The 22,000-nt window shown below is 51.5% G+C and overlaps 4 protein-coding genes across 11 annotated transcripts in view; 2 read left to right on the top strand and 2 right to left on the bottom strand.

Annotated features, from left to right (window-relative positions):
- The window catches only part of pde5ab (phosphodiesterase 5A, cGMP-specific, b), a 38,286-nt gene extending 34,379 nt beyond the window's left edge, over nucleotides 1-3,907 (bottom strand). Inside the window, exon 1 of one of the 2 annotated variants that reach the window (XM_029254514.1) lies at nucleotides 2,577-3,907. In XM_029254514.1, coding sequence (XP_029110347.1) covers nucleotides 2,577-2,632 — 56 coding nt within the window. In that variant the 5' untranslated portion in view covers nucleotides 2,633-3,907. The other variant, XM_029254518.1, reaches the window with a different exon arrangement.
- A 1,792-nt stretch (nucleotides 3,908-5,699) lies between these two features.
- On the bottom strand, nucleotides 5,700-16,943 carry zcchc4 (zinc finger, CCHC domain containing 4). Of its 2 annotated transcripts, none has more exons than XM_018730243.2 (13): nucleotides 16,770-16,943; nucleotides 16,220-16,338; nucleotides 16,039-16,118; nucleotides 14,689-14,964; nucleotides 14,281-14,361; nucleotides 9,252-9,324; nucleotides 9,017-9,167; nucleotides 8,448-8,548; nucleotides 7,801-7,922; nucleotides 7,139-7,214; nucleotides 6,770-6,821; nucleotides 6,435-6,585; nucleotides 5,700-6,089 (listed from the first exon to the last, which is right to left on the bottom strand). In XM_018730243.2, exons 1-13 carry the CDS (start codon nucleotides 16,846-16,848, stop codon nucleotides 5,999-6,001), a joined length of 1,452 nt encoding a protein of 483 aa, XP_018585759.1. In that variant the 5' UTR covers nucleotides 16,849-16,943; the 3' UTR covers nucleotides 5,700-5,998. The 2 variants fall into 2 exon arrangements, with proteins under 2 accessions (XP_018585759.1, XP_018585760.1); XM_018730244.2 differs by having other exon boundaries at nucleotides 14,689-14,996; nucleotides 16,770-16,851.
- Nucleotides 9,351-14,151, top strand: LOC108921038 (E3 ubiquitin-protein ligase TRIM39). Of its 6 annotated transcripts, none has more exons than XM_018730249.2 (8): nucleotides 9,351-9,892; nucleotides 10,401-10,451; nucleotides 11,113-11,340; nucleotides 11,753-11,848; nucleotides 12,075-12,299; nucleotides 12,754-12,773; nucleotides 12,883-13,016; nucleotides 13,175-14,151. In XM_018730249.2, the coding sequence occupies exons 3-8, from the start codon at nucleotides 11,119-11,121 to the stop codon at nucleotides 13,768-13,770; spliced, it is 1,293 nt and encodes a 430-aa protein (XP_018585765.1). In that variant the 5' UTR covers nucleotides 9,351-9,892; nucleotides 10,401-10,451; nucleotides 11,113-11,118; the 3' UTR covers nucleotides 13,771-14,151. The 6 variants fall into 6 exon arrangements, with proteins under 6 accessions (XP_018585765.1, XP_018585766.1, XP_018585763.1 ...); XM_018730250.2 differs by having other exon boundaries at nucleotides 10,401-10,513; XM_018730247.2 differs by having other exon boundaries at nucleotides 10,377-10,451.
- Nucleotides 16,944-17,889: 946 nt separating the features above from the next.
- Nucleotides 17,890-22,000, top strand: part of ablim2 (actin binding LIM protein family, member 2) — a 58,438-nt gene continuing 54,327 nt past the window's right edge. Inside the window, exon 1 of the mRNA XM_018730256.2 lies at nucleotides 17,890-17,972. Within this exon, the coding sequence (XP_018585772.2) occupies nucleotides 17,963-17,972 (10 nt within the window). The 5' untranslated portion in view covers nucleotides 17,890-17,962. The remainder of the gene's footprint in view (nucleotides 17,973-22,000) is intronic.

Genomic DNA, 22,000 nt, shown 5'->3' with positions numbered 1-22,000 from the left:
GGCTGGTCTGTCAGGAAGAGTCTTTAAATGGTTCAAATCGTACCCAGAAGGCAGGGATTATTTTGTCACGATGGGTAATTACGAGTCCAAACGTACCGCCATGACACACGGAGTCCCTCAAGGGTCAGTTCTGGGGCCCCTATTTCATCTCTATATGCTGCCACTGCATCAAATCCTTAATGACAACAAGGAAGGTTATAACAACCATGTGGACGATAGCAGATATATTTAGGTCTGGCACCAAACGATTACAGTCCAATAGATTCTCTGTGTCTGTGCCGCTACAAAATGAATGACTGGATGGAAGAGAATTTCCTCCAATTAAACAGAGATAAGACTGAAAATATCCTTTTTGGTAACAAGAGAGACTCAAACTAAAGCTTTCCTGTGCTCTAGGGCCCTAAAGACTACGGGACAAGTAAAAAATGTGGGTACAATAATAGATGAGGACCTTAGTTTCACTAACTATATCAAAGCCATAACTACAATGTCTTTTTATCATCTTAAACACATCCAAAATCAGAGGTTGTGCCCCTAAACAGGACCTAGACAAACTCACACATGCATGTGTCTCCAGTAGATTGGACTGACTGCTCTTCCCCAAAAGACCGTCATACAACTTGAACTCATTCAAAACGCTGCAGCCAGAACCCTCAGAAATGCCAAGAGAGGTAAGAGAGGACATGACTTCAGTTCTTAGGTCCCTGCAGTGGCTCCCTGCCTCCTACAGAATGGACTTCAAGTCTTAGTTATTGTTTATAAATCTCTCACACACACACACACACACACACACACACACACACACACACAGGCTAAAACTGCTCATCCTGAGTGGGGTTGCGGTGAGCCGGAGCTTAACCCGGCAACACAGGGCGCAAGGCCAGAGGGGGAGGGGACACACCCAGGACGTGACACCAGTCCGTCGCAAGGCACCCCAAGCGGGACTCGAACCCCAGACCCACCCCAGAGTAGGCCCAGGCCAAACCCACTGCACCCCCTAAATCACTAAACATTTAGTCCCAAACTACATCAGTGATATGTGTGAAGAATATAAGCCCAGTACTGTACATCACTTAGATTGGTAGGACTGGTCAGATACTGGTGTCCACAGTTGAGACAAAGTTGGGCGAAACGGCATTCAGTCGTTATGCTGCCAGACGCTGGAACCTCCTTCTAGTGAATATTAAAAATGCCCCAAATTTTACAATGTTTAAGTCTTTACTGAAAACTTTTATTTTCTACTGCTTTTAAATAACTGATTTCTTTTACTTTCATTGTGACTCGTACTTTTAATGTCTGTTCTTAAATGTTTTAGTATTTTATACTGTATTTCAGTTTTCTTATTTATTCCTAATTTATAATTTTACTTCTGTGTACTTTTATTATTATGCACTTTATTTACTGTAAAGTGCTTTCAGTAAGCACTGTGTTTGAAAAAGTGCTATAGAAATAAACTGGACTTGACTTCCTAGGGAGCGACATACATCCTACAGGTGCTTCAATTACGAGCAATAATCATGTGGCCTCGGGAGGCCTTTCGTGAGAAGTTTACACTTAAAACACTCTGCTGCTTATTGCCAAAGTGGAGAAACGGCCTGACACACAGCAGGGAAACCTGGCAGAAGGAGAAAGAGAACAAGTGAACGAAGACACGTGTGGGCTGTGCTGGACACCGCGCCGGACACTGCATTTCTGCAGTTGTGCTCTGTGCTGAAGCCACACGTTGCACCGACCACTGTGTGTGCCGAGTGCGTACGGCGATGCTGGACCCCCCTGCAGGCCGACAGCGTTCGCATCTGAGCAGCCTTGGCAGCGACAAAGGAGTGCAGAAGCGGACAAAAAAGTCAATGAAGTCGGTGTGTCGCGACCCAACAAACCGAGCATCACGGTCCCGACCTTCACGGCGCCACCTGGGGAAGAAGGTCACTGCCATGTGCAGTATGAAAAAATGAAAAGTCAGTCACACCCACCTTCCCCTTATGTGCTCGCCTTGGACTTCAGTTCCCCCCCCATCAACAAGCAGATGGAGAATCAGTTCGATACACAAGTCATCTGAGCAAATCGTGCGGCGAAGCCTTGACCAGGGACACACGGCGGAATACCACTCATTAGTGGAGGGAGCTCAGACTGGTCTCCAAAGATGCAGCAGAGGACCAGTACGAGTTCACAACACAAGGAGGTGAAACTGCGTGTTGCACGGTGTGTCACTGGACACCACAGTCACTGCGTTCAAACAGCACTAAGTTAGATATGAGTGCAGCCCTCCGTCCCCTCCTGTCCCCTACACCGTGCTCTGCGACTCTACAGCTGACAGCGAGAGACCAGGAAGAAGTCACTGCGATACAGTGCCATCCAGTCAGAGACACAGTGAAAACAGGGTAAAAAGGCCAACCCGATCCCAAAATGCACTCATCTGGGAACAGCAGGAACAGCTCACCACATCCGCCGAGGAGCGCCGCCGCATCTTGTTGGCTCCGAATCGCCAGATGTCCCGTCGCGGGCTGAGATGCAGGACGATGTCGCTCGACAGACCCCGCGCCCCCCCCACCCAGTCGCTCCACACCTCAGTTACTCACCCCATGGCTGCCTGTGGAACGTGGGCCGCAGTCGTCCACAGCTGGCGCTGCTGCATGCTTGGAGGAGACGCCACCCCTTGTGCGAGTGAGTGAGTGAGTGTGTGTGTGTGTGGGTGTGTGTGTGTGTGGGTGTGCGCGCGCGCTGGGATCGCGCTTTCTTCTGTCGCTGCTCCTCCCCCCACTTGCCTTCCTCTCCTCTGGTAAACTTTCCCCACTGCTCTGAAACTCGAAGCTCCTGGTGGACTCTGCCTATTTATGTCCTTTTGGGACCGCAAGGGACGGAAAGAGGGCCATAATTTCCCTCGCTGCCTGGGAGACGACCTCGCTGGACTCCCCCCGGAGCGGAGGCTGGAGACGGGGCTCCTTCGCTCCCCCTGGATTCATCACGATGGAGAGCAGTGCTGTGCTGAGCTGTGCTGAGCTGGTCCAGGTGCACCCCGTGGAGGAAGGGAATGGACACCGTGACCGGGCCGCACACCACGCTCAGGCCAAACGGTGCGTGAAGCAGCTGAGCAGCACGTTTGGTTGCCAGGCTCAGGCAGGTGTGAAAGAGGGAAACAGGCTCCTGGAGCGGCTCAGGTGCGTCGGCGAGACGAGCACCCGTTGACACGCTCGCGCTTTCCCTCTGCGGCGCGGGGGCTCTCGGCTCTCTTTATGACCCGCCGTGCGTGTTCACCTGTGCCATCGCAACTCGGCACAGCGTGACGTTACCTCTAGCGTGGGGACGCCCTGCTGCGTGTAGCAGAACGCTGCCTTATTGCAGCACTGAAGAGCTGCCGTTTGCCTCCCTCGCACCAGGAGCTCAAGCGCACTTCCTGTTTGAGACATGCTGGAAAGCTCCATGGGAACATAGTGTTCCCTTTGTTGCACTGATCTGGTCACCTCTGAACACGGTCTTGCATTCAATATTTATTCCAGAAAAGATGTTACACATATGAAGAGCATTTCCTGGAAAGCAGCCAGCAGGTGGCGCACTGGTGAAAGCTGTTGCTCTTAGACTCAAGGGGCCCGGGATGAATCCCCACCTGCTGCTCCAGTACCCTTGGTCAAGCTACTCACCCTGAACCGCTACAGTAAAAATTACTCTGCTGTACAAAGGGGTAAATAAGTATAAGTAACGTGACACCGGGAATCACTTAGAAGAAAAGAGTTCATTTAAAAAATTAAGTAAATTTCTCAGACTCACTCACTGGTGACACGAATGTCCTGCACTGTCCTGCAGCTGCTAACACTACTGCCGTTACACTCAGAGCAAAGGTACAAGGCTCAGAACGGACGGCTCGGTTTCATTTTAAACCCACGGTGTTTCGACATGGGACGGCAGAAAACGAGACAAAGGGGACAAGTGAGAATTGAGCAGATATTATTCCCCCCCCTTTATTGTTATAACATAACAGTTAGTAAAAACCCACCCAATAGATATGAGCACAAAGCTTTTAGTAAAACAACCAAGGTGAACCCCCACCTCACCGGCACAGGAAGGCCCACCACGCACCACGTCAGCGAAGCTGGAAGGCAGCTAACAGCATTAGGTCCACGGTGCGAGCGTGGAGAGCAAGGCCCCGCCCACAGCGGCTAAGGCACCCAGGAGACCCTGTGGAAAGCACGCGAGTCATCAGAGACCAAATTTTCCATCTACGGTTAAAAATAACAGTGCAGAATTGGACTTGTGAGGACAGCAGATTGGCACTCTGGGGAAATGGAGCGCAGAGCTGCTGTTTTCGTCCACCATCACCTTGCGTGATGCGCCAGACCGCACCGGAAAATGTCAACAGGACGAGGAACGGGGGCCTAAAGGGGGAAGCGCAACATCCATGGGAGTGCAGCCAGATACTGGAGTGGGGTGTGCGGTGCGGTGGGCAACAGGAACTTCCTCAGCCTGCAATCTGCCTATTCACTGTGAAGCTGGTCAGGTTGCACACGTGTGCGCGCACGCACACACGCACGCATGTTAAATCTGTCTGGTGCTCCAAACACTCAGCCTCAGATGACCTGTGGAAATGCAGACACCGCTCTCAGTCCACATGTGCTCCTGTACACTAGTCCTGAAACATGTAACTGTGTGCGAGTCACATGTTCAGGACACGAGGACCCGGCAAACACAGAATGGAGGAAACACCGGCACCATGAGCACTATTAGCGCTTTCCAAGGCTCCACGTGCAGGTGGGCACTGGCTGTGTGCTGGAGGTACGACTCTTCTCTCTCCCCGAGTACGAACGAGGTACGAGAGACACAAAGAAGGCGACAGCTGACTGCGCCATCAAGCGCCACCCATCCCCCCCAGTTCGGAGAAGGCCTTCCCCCAGGTACAGACCTAATTAATCTCGCACTTGGTTAGCAACGGGGACGAGGGAGCGCGGAGGCCCTGCTACGCAAGCTGATCTGATGACTCTCTGGAACCCCTGGGGTCTTTCATGACGTCCCCCGACCTTGGGTTCCACTTCCATTTTCAACATGCCACTAATCTGCTGAAATGACACCTGTTTTGAAGCACATGGGGGTCCAGCAGAGCAGACACATTAGTATGAGAACTCAGTGTTGGCTGTTGAAAGTACGCCCCCTGGTGGATCTCAGGTGATGACATGGGGAGAACATGCAAACTCCACACAGACTGAGTGGGGATCGAACCCATGACCCAGCAGCGCTTACTCTGATGCCATGTGACGCTGTTCTCTGCTCATAAACACCATAGACACCAGTGCGAACACAAGAGACACTGCTGGGAGCAAACAGCTGTATAGCCAGACCAACCCCCCGTAATCCTGTGTTCATTCTTATGTTACAGGTGAAGACCATTTTGACAGGAAACACACTTACACAGTCTTACACTCCTCTCCCCCGGACGTAAATATGTGGATGATGAGCCGACGCTGTTGGCCAAAGACACGTTACTATAATCTAGTTATACGGATTGACCCCTTTGTACAGCTTAGGGATTTTCGCTCTATCGATGCAGAGTTTGTTCCTCTCCCTTTATTATAGTACTACAGCAAAAGTACAATTTCAATCGGGCTTCTTTGGCTGCGGTGCAACAGCAGTAACCACCAGCACGCTACCTGGTGGCCAACGTAAAACACACACACACACACACACACACACACACACACACACACACACACACACACACACACAGTCCACGTGCTGGAGTCGAGTCCTGCAATGACAGCTTGCACTTCTACAACAAAAATTTGCATCAATCAGTTAGACCCCCTGCGAGAAAAAAGAAAATATTTTCACTTTAACTGAAAGTGTTTTATTAAAAAAGCTCAAACAACATACTGAGGACTCTCCCATCGCTGGAACGGCTAAATGGTGAATTAACAACTGTTCCTGCCGACGGGCCCAGACCAGCAAAGAGTTCACGTGAGAGAAGGTATGTGTAAGTGGTGCGCTTCCACACGGACATGTACACTCATGCGGTTCACGTGACCTCGCGTTTCTTTGCTCTGGAAGCTGCTGCCGTCCTGCAGGCGCGGCGCGTGGAGGGGTTTCTCCCTGGATGGCGGCTCCTCCTGCACAATGGAGAAGAGCGATGGGCCAAATTGAGGTCAAATCCTGGTCTAACCCTAAGCTTCATGTTTATAGAGGCACATGGGCCTGCAGATATACAGCACAACTGTATAGACGCACGAGCTAATAAATAACACTAACAACAACAACAACAACAGACATAACGCATACAGGCTGGGTGAAGGACTGAAAGGCAAAGGCTGGCCATGTGTCTCATTGTGATTGTTTATTCACGCATGTCTGTACTGGTCACTGTCACTGCATGTGCACACCTGTATGTGCATGTGTGTCTGCCTGGCTTCTTTTACATGCTGGGGTGTGTGCGTGCAGTAGGCCGGTTCGCTCACCGGCAGGAGACTCTCTGCTGGGCACTGTGAGGACAGGCTCTGCGCTTGTGTCCAGGACTGCCGCACAGGAAGCACTGCTCTGGGGCCCCGCGACTTGCACACAGATGCTCTGGGAGGGCACAGCGGCCGCAGGTGGGACAGTGGAGCCACGCTGGAGGTCAAACGGGACAAGAAAAAGCAGCTCACAGCAAACTCATGGGGACTCTACGTGAAATAAGGGGACCAGAGAATGTCCACGTTTGTCCCACAGGAGTAGTTCTAAATGACAGGAGCGTGACGTTGTCCTGCTGTCGGCCACTTCACAGAGCGGCCTGGGCACTCCTCCGCTCACTTACTTGGTTTCACACACTTGTTGCACAAGGAACAGTGTCTCCACTGCCGTCCATCCTGAGAAATGACAGAGGAGCCCGTTACACACCATCCTTCACACTGAGCACAGTTACCAGTCACACACAACAGCACCTGCATCAAACTGCACAGCTAGACCAGGCTAAGGCATAGTGTGGCTCAGCAGTACACAGCGCAAGCTCTCTCACCGTGTCTGACACTCTCACACACACATACACACACACTCTCAGAGCAGAGGGCCATTAGCCCACAGCACCACTATCGCCAAGCACAGACACCCCTCGCGAGAGGCAAAGTGCTTCCTGAGGCCTCCAGCAACACTAAGTGCTTGAGCAGGACTCGCTGGATCAGCCTACCTTAGATGTGCACGCGTTGCAGGCACTGCAGTGTTTATTGCCAGACGAGACATAGCGCTCGCAGACTGAACACCACCTGGAAGGGTTAACAGATCACACTGGTGCTGAGACTGCCAGTGGTAGAGATTGTAACACTCTGGTGACAGGCTACAGGATGGCAAAAGTGTTGGCACAGCGGTACCTACAGGACCTGATCATGTCCTACAACTCAGCAAGAGCTCTGAACCCCTCTGTTTCCACTGTGTTGGAATAAGCTCCCACTGTCCCTCAGAGCCGCTGAATCCCTGTCCACACTCAAGAAGGGTCTCAAACCCATTTCGTTCAGAACCACTTCGCTCCTGATCTCCTAACTGCTCCATAAACTCACAGCACACCATCTGTCACCATCACTTCTGTGTTTCCTATCAGTTCTGTATGAAGCTACTGGTGTGAACTTGTGTTGGACACTGACTGAGGTTCCACAGTCATGTTTATTCCTAAAGCTCTTCTAAGTTATAGAAATATGGGACTTTCAACTGGAGGATCTCTGCTATGAAGATCAATGTTCCCCATTTGTCACTCTTGGGTGCAGAACTCTACTGTAGTTTGCGTAAAAGCAGTGATCTCCTATGACGACATCAGCGTAGTCCATGCAATGCCGGTGCAGTGCCTCCCGGACCTACCTGTATCCCTCCTCCTCAGGTAGGACTATGTCACAGGGACAAAGGTTGGTGAAGAGGCGAACAGGTGACTGCTTCCGGCCAGTTTTACCATGCTTGTACAGCGGGTGGTTGTCATAGTCCACCTTCAAAGAGCAGATGAGCAGGTCACTCTGTGGCCAAGCAGTTCAAGAGCTAAAGTTCAATTCCAGGAGCACAAACTGCAAACCACATAAGAATATGTGAGTGATTCTTTTAATAAACAAACAGATCAATCGACACATATAAATAAAACATGTCGAGCCTGAGCAGTCGCAGGAAAACCTGCCCCATTCGATAGATTTCTCACATCACTCCAAAAACACGGCAGTGTTGTTCCATGAACAAACAAGGTGAACTGTGACAAATGGTTAAAAGGAGAGTAAAGTAAGTCAGACTGATCAAGTTCACTACATATCTGTATGCTGCTTTTCCAGCACTTGGGCTTTGGACAGTGATAACAGGAAGGGTTCTGCTGCAGCGGTACCCTGGAGTGCGACGCTAACCGCTACTAACACAGTGAAAATTACCCTGCTGTATAAATGAGTAGAGAGTAAAATTTCTTTTTCAAAACTCAAGTCATGTTGAACAAATGAATGAGACATGTGAAGGAGGAGGGAACGTCTGGGTACCTGGTAATCCAACATGGAGAATGTGGAGAAGCATTCCAGGATGCGTGACTCAAAGAAGTATGGGAATATCCAGAACATGGGCATCTCGTGGCTTGTGTTCTCTAGACACACACAGAGCTCGTAAACGGGTGGGTCATACTGCCTGAGCAGCAGGTGGTGTAGCGGTTAGAGGCGCCACCTCTGAACTCTGTTGGTGATACAGCTTAGGGAAAACAAGAGTGTAAATCACCTCGGAGCAAAGGGTCTAATAAATGAACATAAGTCAATGTAAACTCAAAGGTGGCAGGTTTGAATTTCATCTCCTGCTGTAATGTCCTTGTACGTGTCTTCAAGTGTTGCAGTAAACATGACCCAGCTGTATAAAAGTGCCAGATAGATGAATGGGTGTGAATGTACAAGGTCTGCGTGGTAAAAAGCTATGGCCGAGGCTCTAGATGCTGGACCAAGATGAAGACACGGCCTGGAACAGCGTATGAAGACGACCTTCTCGGACATGTCATCCGCTGTCTCCAGGAAGACCTGGAGAGCGCCGGGACCCGAGAGAGACACTGCAGCTGTAGGGCACCAACCTGAGGTGCGAAGAGCTCGCCACGTCTCGGAGATCTGGGTGAAACTGTGAGCGAGAGGCTTCACCAGGCCTCCGAACGGAGGGTCCGTCACCATGACAACCTTGGCTCCATCCTCCTCATGCAGAAAGGCCTCGAACAGCCCTTTAGCTGCCTGTGACAAAACGTAAGCCACAGAACATTCAGTGACTACGGAGAGAAGTGTCACATAGACGTAAAAGTGACGTAAAGCTCGCACCTCCCCACCGAAGAAGTGATGGTTGAACATGTTGTAGTGACAGAACTCATCCTGGGCGTAAAACTGCGCGTACCTGCAGGAAGGACGACAACGCATTGAGACAGGAAGTGAAGGAGCCTGGAGCACTCAGCACCGTTGGTATGCTGGACATTATCAGAGCGCTCCTTTTCGGCAAACGACACACATTTCCTTTACACCAGGGAACGTGCTGCAGAGCCACAATACATGTTCAAACAGAAACATTTTTGTCTTAGAAAACCTCAAAAAAACAGGAGGAGGCGGCGGCAGCAACATTCCAGCACCTTTAGGGTCTCGTGTACATCGTGTCTGTACTTGTAGTCGTTCTCTCAGCATCGCAGCTGCATCCAGGACTACAGCAATAATGTGCACCTTGTTTCGAGCGCATATGTTTCCGCACATACCAGACCTTACGAGAAAGGGGAGAGGGCTGTTTGGACAGGTACTCCAGGGCAGTAAATCAGAGTAAGCGCCCATTGAGCTGTATGGAGGGGGCAGGCCCTGACAGGTACCAGCCTTACTCTGTAGAAGTGTAAAACCGGTCCTTGCCCACCATGCGTACCTGCCACGAGTACCGCGGTACCCACGGAGCAGACAGCAGACACTGCGAGAACGTGCGTGAGGTACGTAGCCCTGAGCACACAGGAGCCGCACCGAGAGGTCAGTACGGCGAGAGCGATTCCACTGCAAAGCGCAGTGTCACATGATGTTTTTTAACTCTACATTTCATTGGGGAAATGCTCTTAAACGCCTCTTTATTTGTACCGTTTTATGCGACTGCAGCCGTTTCACCGACTCTTCAGAAGAAGATCATTTCACTCACTCACATGCACTTTCAAACATTAAATTAATAATCTTGTAAGTGGTTCATGCAGGGGTTGAGAACATTTTTCTATCTTAATTACACAGCTGGAAATTATGACTTGAAATGTCTCCAGTCTCATTTGCTCTCAGTTGTATGTTGCTTTGAAGAAAGACATGAAAATTAAAGGTAAAGGTAACAGCTCTGCTGCTCCAAGTTTGGGTTCTTATAATAATAATAACAATTATTATTATTATTATTATTATTGATGATGATGATGATTACTGTGTTAATTCTGCACGGAGCTGGTCCTTTTGTCACTGCTGCAGCTGGTGAACCAGTGAAGCGCACAGCAGGACTTCAATTTCTGCAAAGTGTGGGTGAGCAGCCGGTACTCTTACCCATGATGCGCCCCGACACCCTGCTTGCAACGTAAACTCCTGTACGCTATTGTACATGCTGTCATTAGTAAGAGATTGTTGCTTTCGCTGTGCACCTTGACGCACTCTGAGCACTTTCACACACTACAGCTGAAACAAATGACAAAGGAACACGTTACACATATAACACATCAGAGACGTCTGTCCTGCTTCACAGTGAAAAGCAGAACTAAGACAACGTTGAAACTGACTCATTTATCTGACACTTTTCTCCAAAGCGATTTACAGCGTTGCTCTACCTACTCTTATTTACCTTTACACAGCCAGGTAATTTAGGGTAAGTACCTTGCCTAAGGGTAAGAGCCCGAGGTGAGATTTGAGCCTGCGACTTTTGGGTCCAAAGGCAGCAGCTATCACCACTCTGAGCAGCAGACAGTTTATTAAATGAACAAGTGATTCCATAAATGTGAGAAATAATTATCACCGATAGTTTATGATGAAGCGGTGATGATACCTCAGCTGGACACATGCAGCCCTACATATGGATGTGTGTAAAGCTGTAGCGCGTGCCGTTGTGCAGTTTCTACATAGCACGGAGCATCTTCGTCCTTCTGCGGCACAGCATGAGCTCAGCATTGTGCGTGCGTGCGTGTCCCTGCAGCACACCATGGCCGAGAGCAGCAACGCAAAAATCCCGCTGGCTGATGACCCAGACATGTCCCCGCAGTGGGGTAGAGGGCCGCCTGCCATCGCCTCCCTGGGAAAGCAGGCCAGCGGGCTACGCGCCCCCTCCCCAACACCAGCCTCTGCCGAGATGACCGGGCAGCCATACGCACGCTCCCCAAGAGCAATGAGGAAGGTCATCACGGCAGGTGGCACTCAAGCCAAGGTGAGCGCTGGAAACTAGTAGCAAAGGTGCAGGGAATAACGTCGAACACACACCTACCAGATGCAACGTTTGCTGTACGAAAAGCATCTGCAAGCCTACTGACAGCACCAAGTACAGGGACACAAGTGTGTGTCAAACACGATCATATACAGTTATGTCTCACACTTATTTACTCAGCGATTAAGAGCTTTGAGTTCGATGTGATGACGAGCCCATCCCAGTAGAAGGTAAGGTAAGGGAGCCACACAGAGTTTGCACCACTCAGAAAGCAGCAGCGCTAAAACTCGTGAAAGGACACGTCACACACAAGGTCCACCAGCTGTCGAGTTTTACAGCCGTGTCCTGCACAGCGCGACGCTATGAGTTCTAGAATGAGCTACTCTTCCCGCTCTGGCCCGGCTGCTCTCTGCAGGAACTACTTTCTAGACACCTGGAGGAGCTGGAGGAGGAACAAGCAAGAGCTGAAGCTCACCTGCAGTCACTGAAGAAGCGGAGCACCAACCTGGCGGTGAGGGGGACACCTAGTGCCTTGGACGGTACACTCTGGTACGGTAAAGTCAGAGTGAAGGCCGTGAGGGGGGTTCAGGGGAACTGGTGCACGAGGAAAACACTTGCAACTTAAGGGCGAAGGAAGGCAGCAACACTGCCCCCTTGAGGAAGGTTCTAGAACTCGTCTGAGGTAGAGCACAAACACGACACCGTCTTCTTGTCTCTCATTGTGATGGGCTGCGCAGAGGAGCGCCGAGGCCATGAAGCTCCAGGTGAGCGAGCGCTACGAGAGCATGAGACGTGTCCTGCAGAAGGATGAAGAAGCCACACTGGACGCTGTGGAGCAGGAGCACAGAGAGGCCAACATGCGGCTCACTGATGTCCTGCGGGACTGGAAGCAGCACCTGAGCCAGCTGCAGAGGGACATCGCCAGCACGCGTCGAGCACTGGAGCCAAAGAGGGACGCGCAGGTGGGACACACGGATGCGGCAGCAATGCGAACTTCTTACGCGCAAAGCGCCGCGTTCTTACTGATTTGTTTACTTGACGCCTGTCTCCAAGGCAACGCTCCATATTCAGCTGCTTACACTGATTTACCCTCTTACTGGTTAATGTTTTATGGTATCAAATGAGGGTAAGTACCTCGATCAAGGGTACTAGAGCAGGAGCGAACTTCCAATGCAAGGAGGCAGCTCTAAGCATTACACCCCCTGCTGCCTCCCGGTGAAAAAAGACCTCAAGCTGAGAAGTAGAGGAGCTGTCAGTGGCTCAACAGCAGCTGTGAAAGCTGTGTATCATTCTGGTAATGCAACGACCTGCTGGAGACGAAGAACAACATCAAATCCCGCTTTTCTCTGTTGAATGAACCCATGAAGAAATGGTGCAGTATCTCTGAGCATCTCTTTCTCATCTCTTTCATCGCAGGACTGTTCGTGGGACTTCAGGTACAAGTTCCTGAGTAAGACGCAGGTGTTGTGAGAACACATGTACAAATGGAAGCCAGAGCAGCACCGTTGAGAGGTACCTCACCTTGTGCCACTTCTCTATGTGCAGTTGCCCCAAGAAGAAAGAAGCAGCCAAGGAGGAGATCACGATGAACGAAGATCGTTTTCACAAACTGCTCAAAATACTGCGCAGTGTTTGCAACAAACTCGAGGCACAGCTCCAGAGGAAGAGCTTCATGCTGGGTAAACTTTCCACCACCGCCCTCTGAGATCTACCCGGTAGCGCACTGCACACTCCTTCCACATCAGGTGTCAGGATTTAGCTTCTAAACTTTCCTCATGGGCCTGAGGAAACCCTTCGCTGCCCAGGTCACGTGACCCACGACCCTGCTCTGTTCCAGACGCATCCGCTGTAGAGATCGACAGACACAGTTGTCACAGACACATCACAGTGTCTGGAGGCGGGAGACGCCTGTGCTTCTCCACTGAGGCCAAGCCTGCGCCGGTGCTCCCCCTGCAGTTCGACAAGGTGTACTGCGGCTTAGCCTCAAGGGGCATCACAGCGTCCCGTTGCTACTGGGAGGTGGATGTGCGGTGCTGCACCGCCTGGGCCGTGGGTGCAGCCTACGGGCGCCTGGAGAGAAAGGGTAAAGTAAAGGGTGCTGAGCTGGGCCGCAATGCCCACTCTTGGTGCCTGGAGCTCCACAGCGGCGCTCTCTCAGCCTGGCACAACGACCGGTGCGTGACGTGCCGGCCCGCGGGCACCGAGCCCCCGCGCAAGGTAGGCATCCTCCTGGACCGCTCCAAAGGCCGCCTGGCTTTCTACGACCTCGGCTCCGTGAAGCTCCTGCACGAGTTCTCCACCGCCTGGACGCCTGGCTTTGATCGCACGCAGCCCCAGTTCGCGGAGGCGCTCTTCCCTGCTTTCCGTTTTTTGAAGCCCGAGGGCGCTGAGCCCTGGCCCAGCCACATGGAGATCTGCACCCCGATGCTTTAGGCCGTAACGGCGCAAGAGATCAGTTGGGATCTCAGTCCGACACCGCTGACCCGAAGGGAGCCGCTGCTTCCCCAACGGGATTCAACACAGAGCCCTGAGACCGCTGGCTGTTCTAGGTGGCAGCCCCCTCTGCGCTACCACAAAAACACTATAGAAAACACTCTTGGCTGCCTACAGTAGTTTCGTAATAAATCAACAACTTTCTACGAATAAACTGTGTGTGTGTATATATTATATACACACACACACTGCACTTGCTTTCCTGATAATTGATAGTATTCTATGTACATGTACTTGCAACATATTAACCTACTTTCGGCCCAGTGACCCACCTGGAGGCCACTGAGAATGAGAGCTTGTATGTCGAATAATAAAGTCAAAGCAAACAATATTTCAATGAGATTTTCATTCATAGAGAGAGCTGAAGGAAAACAGAAAACAGAGGGAAGTGTGTGTTGTCCACTTGCCCACTTGCGCTAACATTCATTCTGCTGCTCAACAAAAGCTCACCTGAAATCGATGTCCAGCAGGAGACTCCTCATGGGCTCAGCGCTCTCCTCCATATTCCTCAGCTTGATCGCTTCGTGGAGTCTAAGTGGAATAAAGATCAAGTCGTCCATCAACTCCACTGACGCTGTGCCGTGAATTCCTGCGTCTGTCCTCGACACGCCCTGTACCGCTCCTGATGGCAACACTCCGTCTACCAAACGTCGCAAACGAAGGGAACGACGTCGGTGTCGACAGTGGATGTGACCATGAGTGACTGTTGCCCTGTGGTCAGCGACACACAGGTGTAGGCATGCGCACACACACACACACACACACACACACACACACACACACTCAAAGACAGAGCACTCTGCCGACTGAGCTCGTCACCCAAATTGAAAACACCGCGTTGAGCGCAGCGACACCTACCGGGGGGTCCCGACACAGAGAACCTTCTGGAAGCCCAGTCTGCGGACCAGCTCGAGAAGGAAGCGGCAGCTGCGCTCAGCAAACAGGTACTGTGCGTTGCTCTTCTTATTCTCGAGTGGCCGGAGCAGCAGGCTGGGCCGCCTCAGACGGGCCGCCGTCACCTCGTGGAGCACCGTGTGACCCGAATGGTCGCCCCACTCGTTGGGGAGCAGCAGCAGCTGGCAGTCCTTGCAAAACCTCCTCTGGTCCAAGGGCAGAGACACAAACCGCCCCAACCTGATGAAGGTGAACACAGACAACACCGTGCTCTTGACACGGTCCACCGGCACTTTACATGTCGTCGCTTCACCGATCATTTTCTGCACACATGCTTATAGTGTCAGGTTTTGGGGGGGAACTAAGGTACTTACACTGATTTGCCCTTTCATACAGCAGAGTAATTTTCACTGCATCAGTTCAGGCTGAATACCTTGATCAAGGGTACTGCAGCAGGTGCAGGGACTCAAACCCAGGTCCTTCGAGTCCAAAGGTAGCAGCGTTAACCACTGCACCTCCTGCTGACGACTGTCCATCCTCATACTTACTCCCAGCGATTTGAATGAATTATTGATATATGTGACCACTGCTTTTTTCGGGGAGTTTGGGTCAGTAACAGGAGGCCACAGTACAGCACTGTAAAACATAGTGGTTAGAGCTCCTGCCTTTGCACCCAAAAGGTCACAGGTTTGAATCCCTCCTGCAGCTGCAGTTCCCTTAAACAAGGTATTTAACTTAAATCAACCAAGTGAAATTACCCAGCTGTATAGAAGGGTGAATAATTGTAAGTAGCTTAACACTAAGTTGCTTCGGAGAAAAGCAAATGCTCAATGAAATACAGCATGTAATGTAAAACACGCGGTAACCGTGGCGTAGCATTCTGTTTAAAACACCGGCGTTACCGTCTTTTCATTTTACGGAAAAATCATCATGCACCCATTTGTTTTCTGAAACCTTCTACTTTAAGTTAAAACGCCTCTCCCTTCGGGTACAGCGACCTAATAATGTGTGTTATAGGACACAGAATCACAAAGAGACGAAGGCTTATCCCTTAGACTAAGAAAGCTGGAGGAAATTGTACAAATATTCTCAGACACACCGACTGTCTGACACAGAGATACGCGGATATTCCCGATATACAGATATACTTTATTGATCCTCAGGTGGAAATTCAGTAGGAAAACTTCTTTTAAGGCAGAACAAACCATGATAAATTATAATATGCTATAATCATCTAGTAGGTTCGCACCTTACTTACTCGGCCCCCTTCACGATCCTAATCCCGCCTCAGTCAGGGTCCCTCGCGCCACTCACCTGAGGCGCCACTCCGCGTGAGGCCGCGGCTGCTTTGTCTCGTTCTCGCGCTCTCGCGCCAACAGTCTGGCCTCGGACACCTGGAGCGAAGAAGCCGAGCGAGCGCGATCATTCCACGTGATGACGAGCAGGACACGTGCGAGCAAGACACTCACTGTCACCGTCAGGTCAGGGGTCTCACCTGCTCGTCCTCCCACTGGAAGAAACTGCAGTCCTTGCGGTCCCGGCACGCCGAGCACGCGAAGAAGCGCCTCCCAGAGCGCCGTCCTCTGCACAGCCTCTCGAAGAGTAGAGCGGGGCCTGAAACACGACCGACCACACACACACACTGAATTGCACAGCCAATACCACCAGCTTCGGCATCCATCCACGGCTTTGCCACATTCATTTTGGGCCCCCCGATGGAGCTACTAGACATTGGAGTCAGTCAGGAGAACGGAACAGGCGCTTTACTAACTAACTAACTGTGTGTACATCACGAGGCACTACAGACAACATAACTGACACACCACCGACACTAAGTTACCGAACTGACTGTGTGTGACGCAGAGAAGTGGGAAGCCCGTCTTCTACGGTGCACAACTCAACGACGGTCAGGCACACTGTGTACCCCAATTTCCCCGTAACAAACTACGCACATATGAGAATAACAACCAATCACAAACAGAACACCCAACTAGTAACAGAGAATGACTGACACGGAGCTACTGAAAAAAATAGAACCCGTGTACCATGGGGACATGATGGCACTTTTCTGCCGTCTTGCTTGTCTACAACCACTTCTACAGCGAAGCCTTCTTCGTCAGACATATTATTGAATGTAACGGCCGGTTCTGCTAAAATATACAGCTAAAACGGTAAAATCATGCGCCCCATGGGCGCCGCCATATTGCTGTCGCTTTCTGATTGCGACACGGTCTCTGCCTGGCGGATTTCGATATCATATGGATTGACCGGCCCCTTCGCCAGAATCCTGCAGATTCCATCCATTTACGTTACACATCTGCGTTGGCGTGAAAGCCGCTTCATCCCTGTTGACCGCTACTGCTCTGGTACCTTTGATCGTCATGGTTTTACCCCGAACAACTCCTGTCACACAGTTTATCGCTCTATGTGTTTGTGAAATCCACTGTCTATGTTGATCATGTTGACTGTGATTACAGGAAGGGAAAACTGGTCTTACACGTTTTGGTTTTTTTCTTCTTCATGAGAATGTTGTGTCGTGTATATATTTGCTACGAATATTAAAACACGACAAAAGATCTTAAACTATGATGAGAGCTAAAGTGCAGTTAATGTTTGTTCACTGTGATTTTCGCTCCATTTAGCGCAGCGGAGCCCGTGTGACACGTGGGTTTCTCGTCTCCCTCGGAAAGCAAGGCTGTGGCAGCGTTAAAGTGGCGCTCGTGAACAGCGCAGTTCATAGCGGCCACGCAGCTCCCTCAGCGTTCACGTTATTCGGCGTTTTCTCGCCGTTTTGTAACATTCACGCGGAATTTCCTCACAGTTGTAGTCCATACGCGGAGGACGCACGAATGAACTATATTTCCCATAAAGCACCTGTGCGGACGAGCGGTCACGGCGACGCGTGTCATCGTATGGCGGGCCGGCCGGCCGGCCGAAGGGAGACGAGAGGAGACGATGGTCGGCGAGCCGTGGCGGCGCGGCGCAACGCAACGCCCTCCCGCACGCAGCCCGTGAATGTGCAGGAACGCGGTGGAGGGATTTTGCTGAAGAAAAACATCGTCAGCTGTCGCGCGCTTTAATTTTGCCACTCGCTGCCACTGTTTGGATCACAGATCGACGTCGCGAAAGCGTTACTTTCTCGCGCCTCCTCCTCTTTTGCACACACACACACACACACACACACACACAGGTTAGAGCCGAGTGTCGATGCTGAAGAGGACATTCGGACACAATTATAATGAGCACAGGTAAGTTTCGTGCGCATGAATAACGCAGCGATACATGATGATGTGTCCGGCGCTGCTGCTGCTGGGTTTCTTACTATGATGGTGGTGGTAAGAGTTACGCTGTTTCATTGAGGGAGGCACTGACTGGCACAGCGAAGCGGGACGACAGTGTAAAGTACCTGCTCTTGTGCTTCTTCACACAGGGCCTCGGTGCGATGGGCCTCACTCACTCACTCACACACTCACACACACACGCGCACACACACTGCCCCGCAGTGACGGCACAAAATTATAATAATCAACGATGCCATTTCATCACCTGCACTTCATGTGTGTTCTTAGTGGGAAAGTGGAACCTCGCAGCACCTGAACACCGGGCCGTGAACGATGCCGTGCGTGTGTGATCTCTCCAGGTACGGTGTGTGTGCGCGTATGGAGAGCGACGCAGGAACGGGGACGGTTTCCCGAAGACGACGGTCGTGGTAGAGCACCGATGGTCGTGGAGCGCAATCCGGAGCGAAATGAGAGAAGCGGTTAAATGAGGTTCAAAAATCAATGTGACAATGAGACCGACGCGAGTGACTCCGAAGGGATTTGGCCGGGTCCCGCTCTCCGGCGGGTCTGGGGTTCGAGTCCCGCTTGGGGTGACCTGCGACGGACTGGCATCCCGCCCCGGGTGCGTCCCCTCCCCCTCCGGCCCCACGCCCCGCGTTGCCGGGTTCGGCTCCGGTTCGCCACACCCCGCTTGGGACGAGTGGCTTCAGCCAATATGTGTGTGGGTGCGAGAGCGACTCTGAGCGGTGCGCCGTGTGACTCTTTCCAGACCCTCTGCTCTGCACTCGTGGGCGAGTTGAGAGAGGGGCTCCTTTTGCCGCGTGATTCGCGCAGCGGATTTGGAGGCGGCGAAGCTGCTGTCGCCTCCGTGACTCTTCCGGCTGCGTTTCTCTTGCCCCGCGTCACCTGACCGGTGCTCCTGTCACATGAGCGACGTGCGAATGGGGGCAGCGGTTGCCACGGTTTCCAGCGACGAATGTCGCAGCGCTGGAAATGTAGCACCTGCCTGTTGAATTCTGACTTGGTCTCGCCTGTGCGATGAGGCCGCTCTCCTGCGGGACACGTCGGACGGGCGCGCGGTTTCCCGGGTGGATGTTGTTCGGTGACGTCGGCACAAGTTTTAATCATCTCTCCGTCCAAATGTCACATCACTCCGCGAAAGGACAAGGCCCACAGGAAGACCGTTTTCCACTCGAGTGGTTAGTTGTGATCCGTTGCTGTCGACTGACCGCCTGCCGGTGCCTTCAGCGATTGTTGCGTTCGGTGATGATTTGCTCTGCCTTTTGGGCTTCGTCGTCTTAGTCCTTCTTATATGTTGGAGGTGCATATAAATAAAAGGTATACGTGTATTTTGGGTTTTGTTCGCATACGGTAATAATTGATCTCATAAGTCCGTGTGTGTCCGTGTGTAAGCTGTGGTCAGAATGGCGGGGATGGAGTGCCGGTGAGTGCTCCGAAGTCCCCTGTACCATGTTATGCGTGCAGTGGCGCTCTAGTGTAAGACACAGTGTGAGCTGGACAGTGTCCCCCCCCCCCGTGTCCCTCAGTCTCTGCTCTTCACCTGTGAGACAGAAGGTGGCATTCACACCAGAGCTCCCAGTGAACATGAACGCTTGTTATCCCAGAGCACTTTGTGGAAATACAAGCTGTATTGTGGTGAAATGTGGTGAACTGTGGTGACTGTCTTCGGATATTTACCGCGCTCCAGTTTTCACCCTGTTGCTTCACAGTGCGGCTCCTGATGCTGGGAGACTCGCATCTGTAAACCTGCAACTACAGCATAACGACGGACCTTATAGAGGAGCAGCGTGTGCTTTACCGTGTTGTACCGTGCTGTACCATTACGAATAGTGGTTTTCCCTCAGCGATTGCAGAGCTCAGTTTTCCCTGTGTACATAAAGATCACTTCAGCAGATACTGACACTGTGCTCGTAACACGCGACAGATTATGTCCAGCTTGCGGCACACAGACACACGGGACAGAGGACGTCCAGAGAGGACGTCCAGAGACCGCCCTGAAGCATCTCGCTGAAACGTGCCCATGGTTTTACGCTCCAGAGGCGTTTTGATTACGGCGCAGTTTTACCACGGTCCTGCTAAATTGCTCCACTCTGGCAGCCCACGTTAGGGTGTTTTCACGGTGAATTGCTGCGCTCGTGGGATGTGTTCCAGCGAGCTGCTCGCCTTCCGTGACGCTCCTGTCCTTGGCAGTCCGTCCATCTCGGACTTTCTGTGCGTCTTTTAACGTCCTTCCTTTCTGGCAGTACAAAGAGTGCGTGAACCACGTTTCTTCAGCTTGTTTTCTGTTCTCACTAAACACACACACGTGTGTGCTCTTGGCCCTTGCTCGCAACTGCTGCTGTGTCACAGTGTAACCGTAACCAGCGTGCAGTGCGAAACGCTGCTCTACAGAACCCTCCCTCCATTCTGCATGTCTTGCAGCTGCGCTACCGGTTGATCACGTGGTTTCCCACAATGCTCTGCTGCAGGGCTCTGAGCCCGGCTGCCCGCTCTGCTCCTCGGGCAGCGCCCCGTACGGCCGCCTACCGGCGATGCGCCTGCACACGCGCCGAATTTTCCCAGTGCGTTCACAGATAGACGCGTAGCGCAACACACACATACAGTAACATCACTAATACAGTTCAGCTACCCGTGACCTGATATAAGATGAAACTTTATTCATCCCAAAGGAATGATGACTAAAGAATGATCAGAATGATGGGACAGTCCAGAGCATCACAGTATTCATTTATTAATATATTTTCCAAAATTTTCTGAAAGAAATTGAAAAAAAATTATAATAAAATTGTTTAAAAAGATGAATTAACTGCAGTACAACTCAACATGTACCATAAAAATATTTGACTGAAATGTGTTTAAAATGGGCAGGGGGTGCGGTGGCGCAGTGGGTTGGACCACAGTCCTGCTCTCCGGTGGGTCTGGGGTTCGAGTCCCGCTTGGGGTGCCTTGCGACGGACCGGCGTCCCGTCCTGGGTGTGTCCCCTCCCCCTCCGGCCTTACGCCCTGTGTTGCCGGGTAGGTTCCGGTTCCTTGCGACCCCCGTACGGGACAAGCGGTTCAGAAAATGTGTGTGTGTGTGTGTGTGTGTGTGTGTGTGTGTGTGTTTAAAATGAAGAGGGGGTGCATGGTGGTGCAGCTGGTTTGGCCTGTGCCTGCTCTCTGGTGGGTCTGGGGTTCGAGTCCCGGGTTGCATGCCTTCCAATGGACTGGCGTCCCGTCCTGGGTGTGTCCCCTCCCCCTCAGCCTTGCACCCTGTGCTGCCGGGTTAGGCTTCGGTTCAGACTGTGTGTGTGTGTTTAAAATGAGTTAAAATAAAACATTTCAATTAAATACGACAAGCTGATTGTCATGTAGTAAGGGGGTGCGGTGGCGCAGTGGGTTGGACCGCAGTCCTACTCTCCAGTGGGTCTGGGGTTCGAGTCCTGCTTGGGGTGCCTTGTGACGGACTGGCGTCCCGTTCTGGGTGTGTCCCCTCCGGCCTTACGCCCTGTGTTGCCGGGTAGGCTCCGGTTCCCCATGACCCCGTAAGGGACAAGTGGTTCTGAAAATGTGTGTGTGTGTGTGTGTGATTGTCATGTCAGAGTGACCAGACCCTCCCCCATCAGCCCGCTCAGGGGGGTGAACAGTAATTCAGTGTCGTTACCTCGCTGTTACCATGCTGCGTTGTACGTCTTTGCCACACGTGTCCCTGTGCTAACATTTCTTCTTATTTTCTTATTCATATGCAGCACAGCTGTTTATTCATTGTAGATGACAGAGAATCTGATTTTTTTTTTTTTTAATTTACAGTTTCTTTTTTTTTTTTTTTTTTTTTAACCATTTGGCAGAAGTTTGGAAGCATTATTGATCATGACAGTTTAAAATGTGCTGCTGTTGTGCCACATTAATCCTGCTGCTTCAGGTGGTCTTGAGATCTTCGTAAATGGATTGTTCCGGAACGTCTGCATCCTCCCAAAAAGCTTTATGACGCTGTT

Source organism: Scleropages formosus, chromosome 1 (genome assembly GCF_900964775.1).
Source record: "Scleropages formosus chromosome 1, fSclFor1.1, whole genome shotgun sequence".
NCBI classification, from domain to species: Eukaryota; Metazoa; Chordata; class Actinopteri; order Osteoglossiformes; family Osteoglossidae; genus Scleropages; species Scleropages formosus.
The sequence above is the reverse complement of the archived record's forward strand: the minus strand, read 5'-3'. Positions and strand labels throughout refer to the sequence as shown.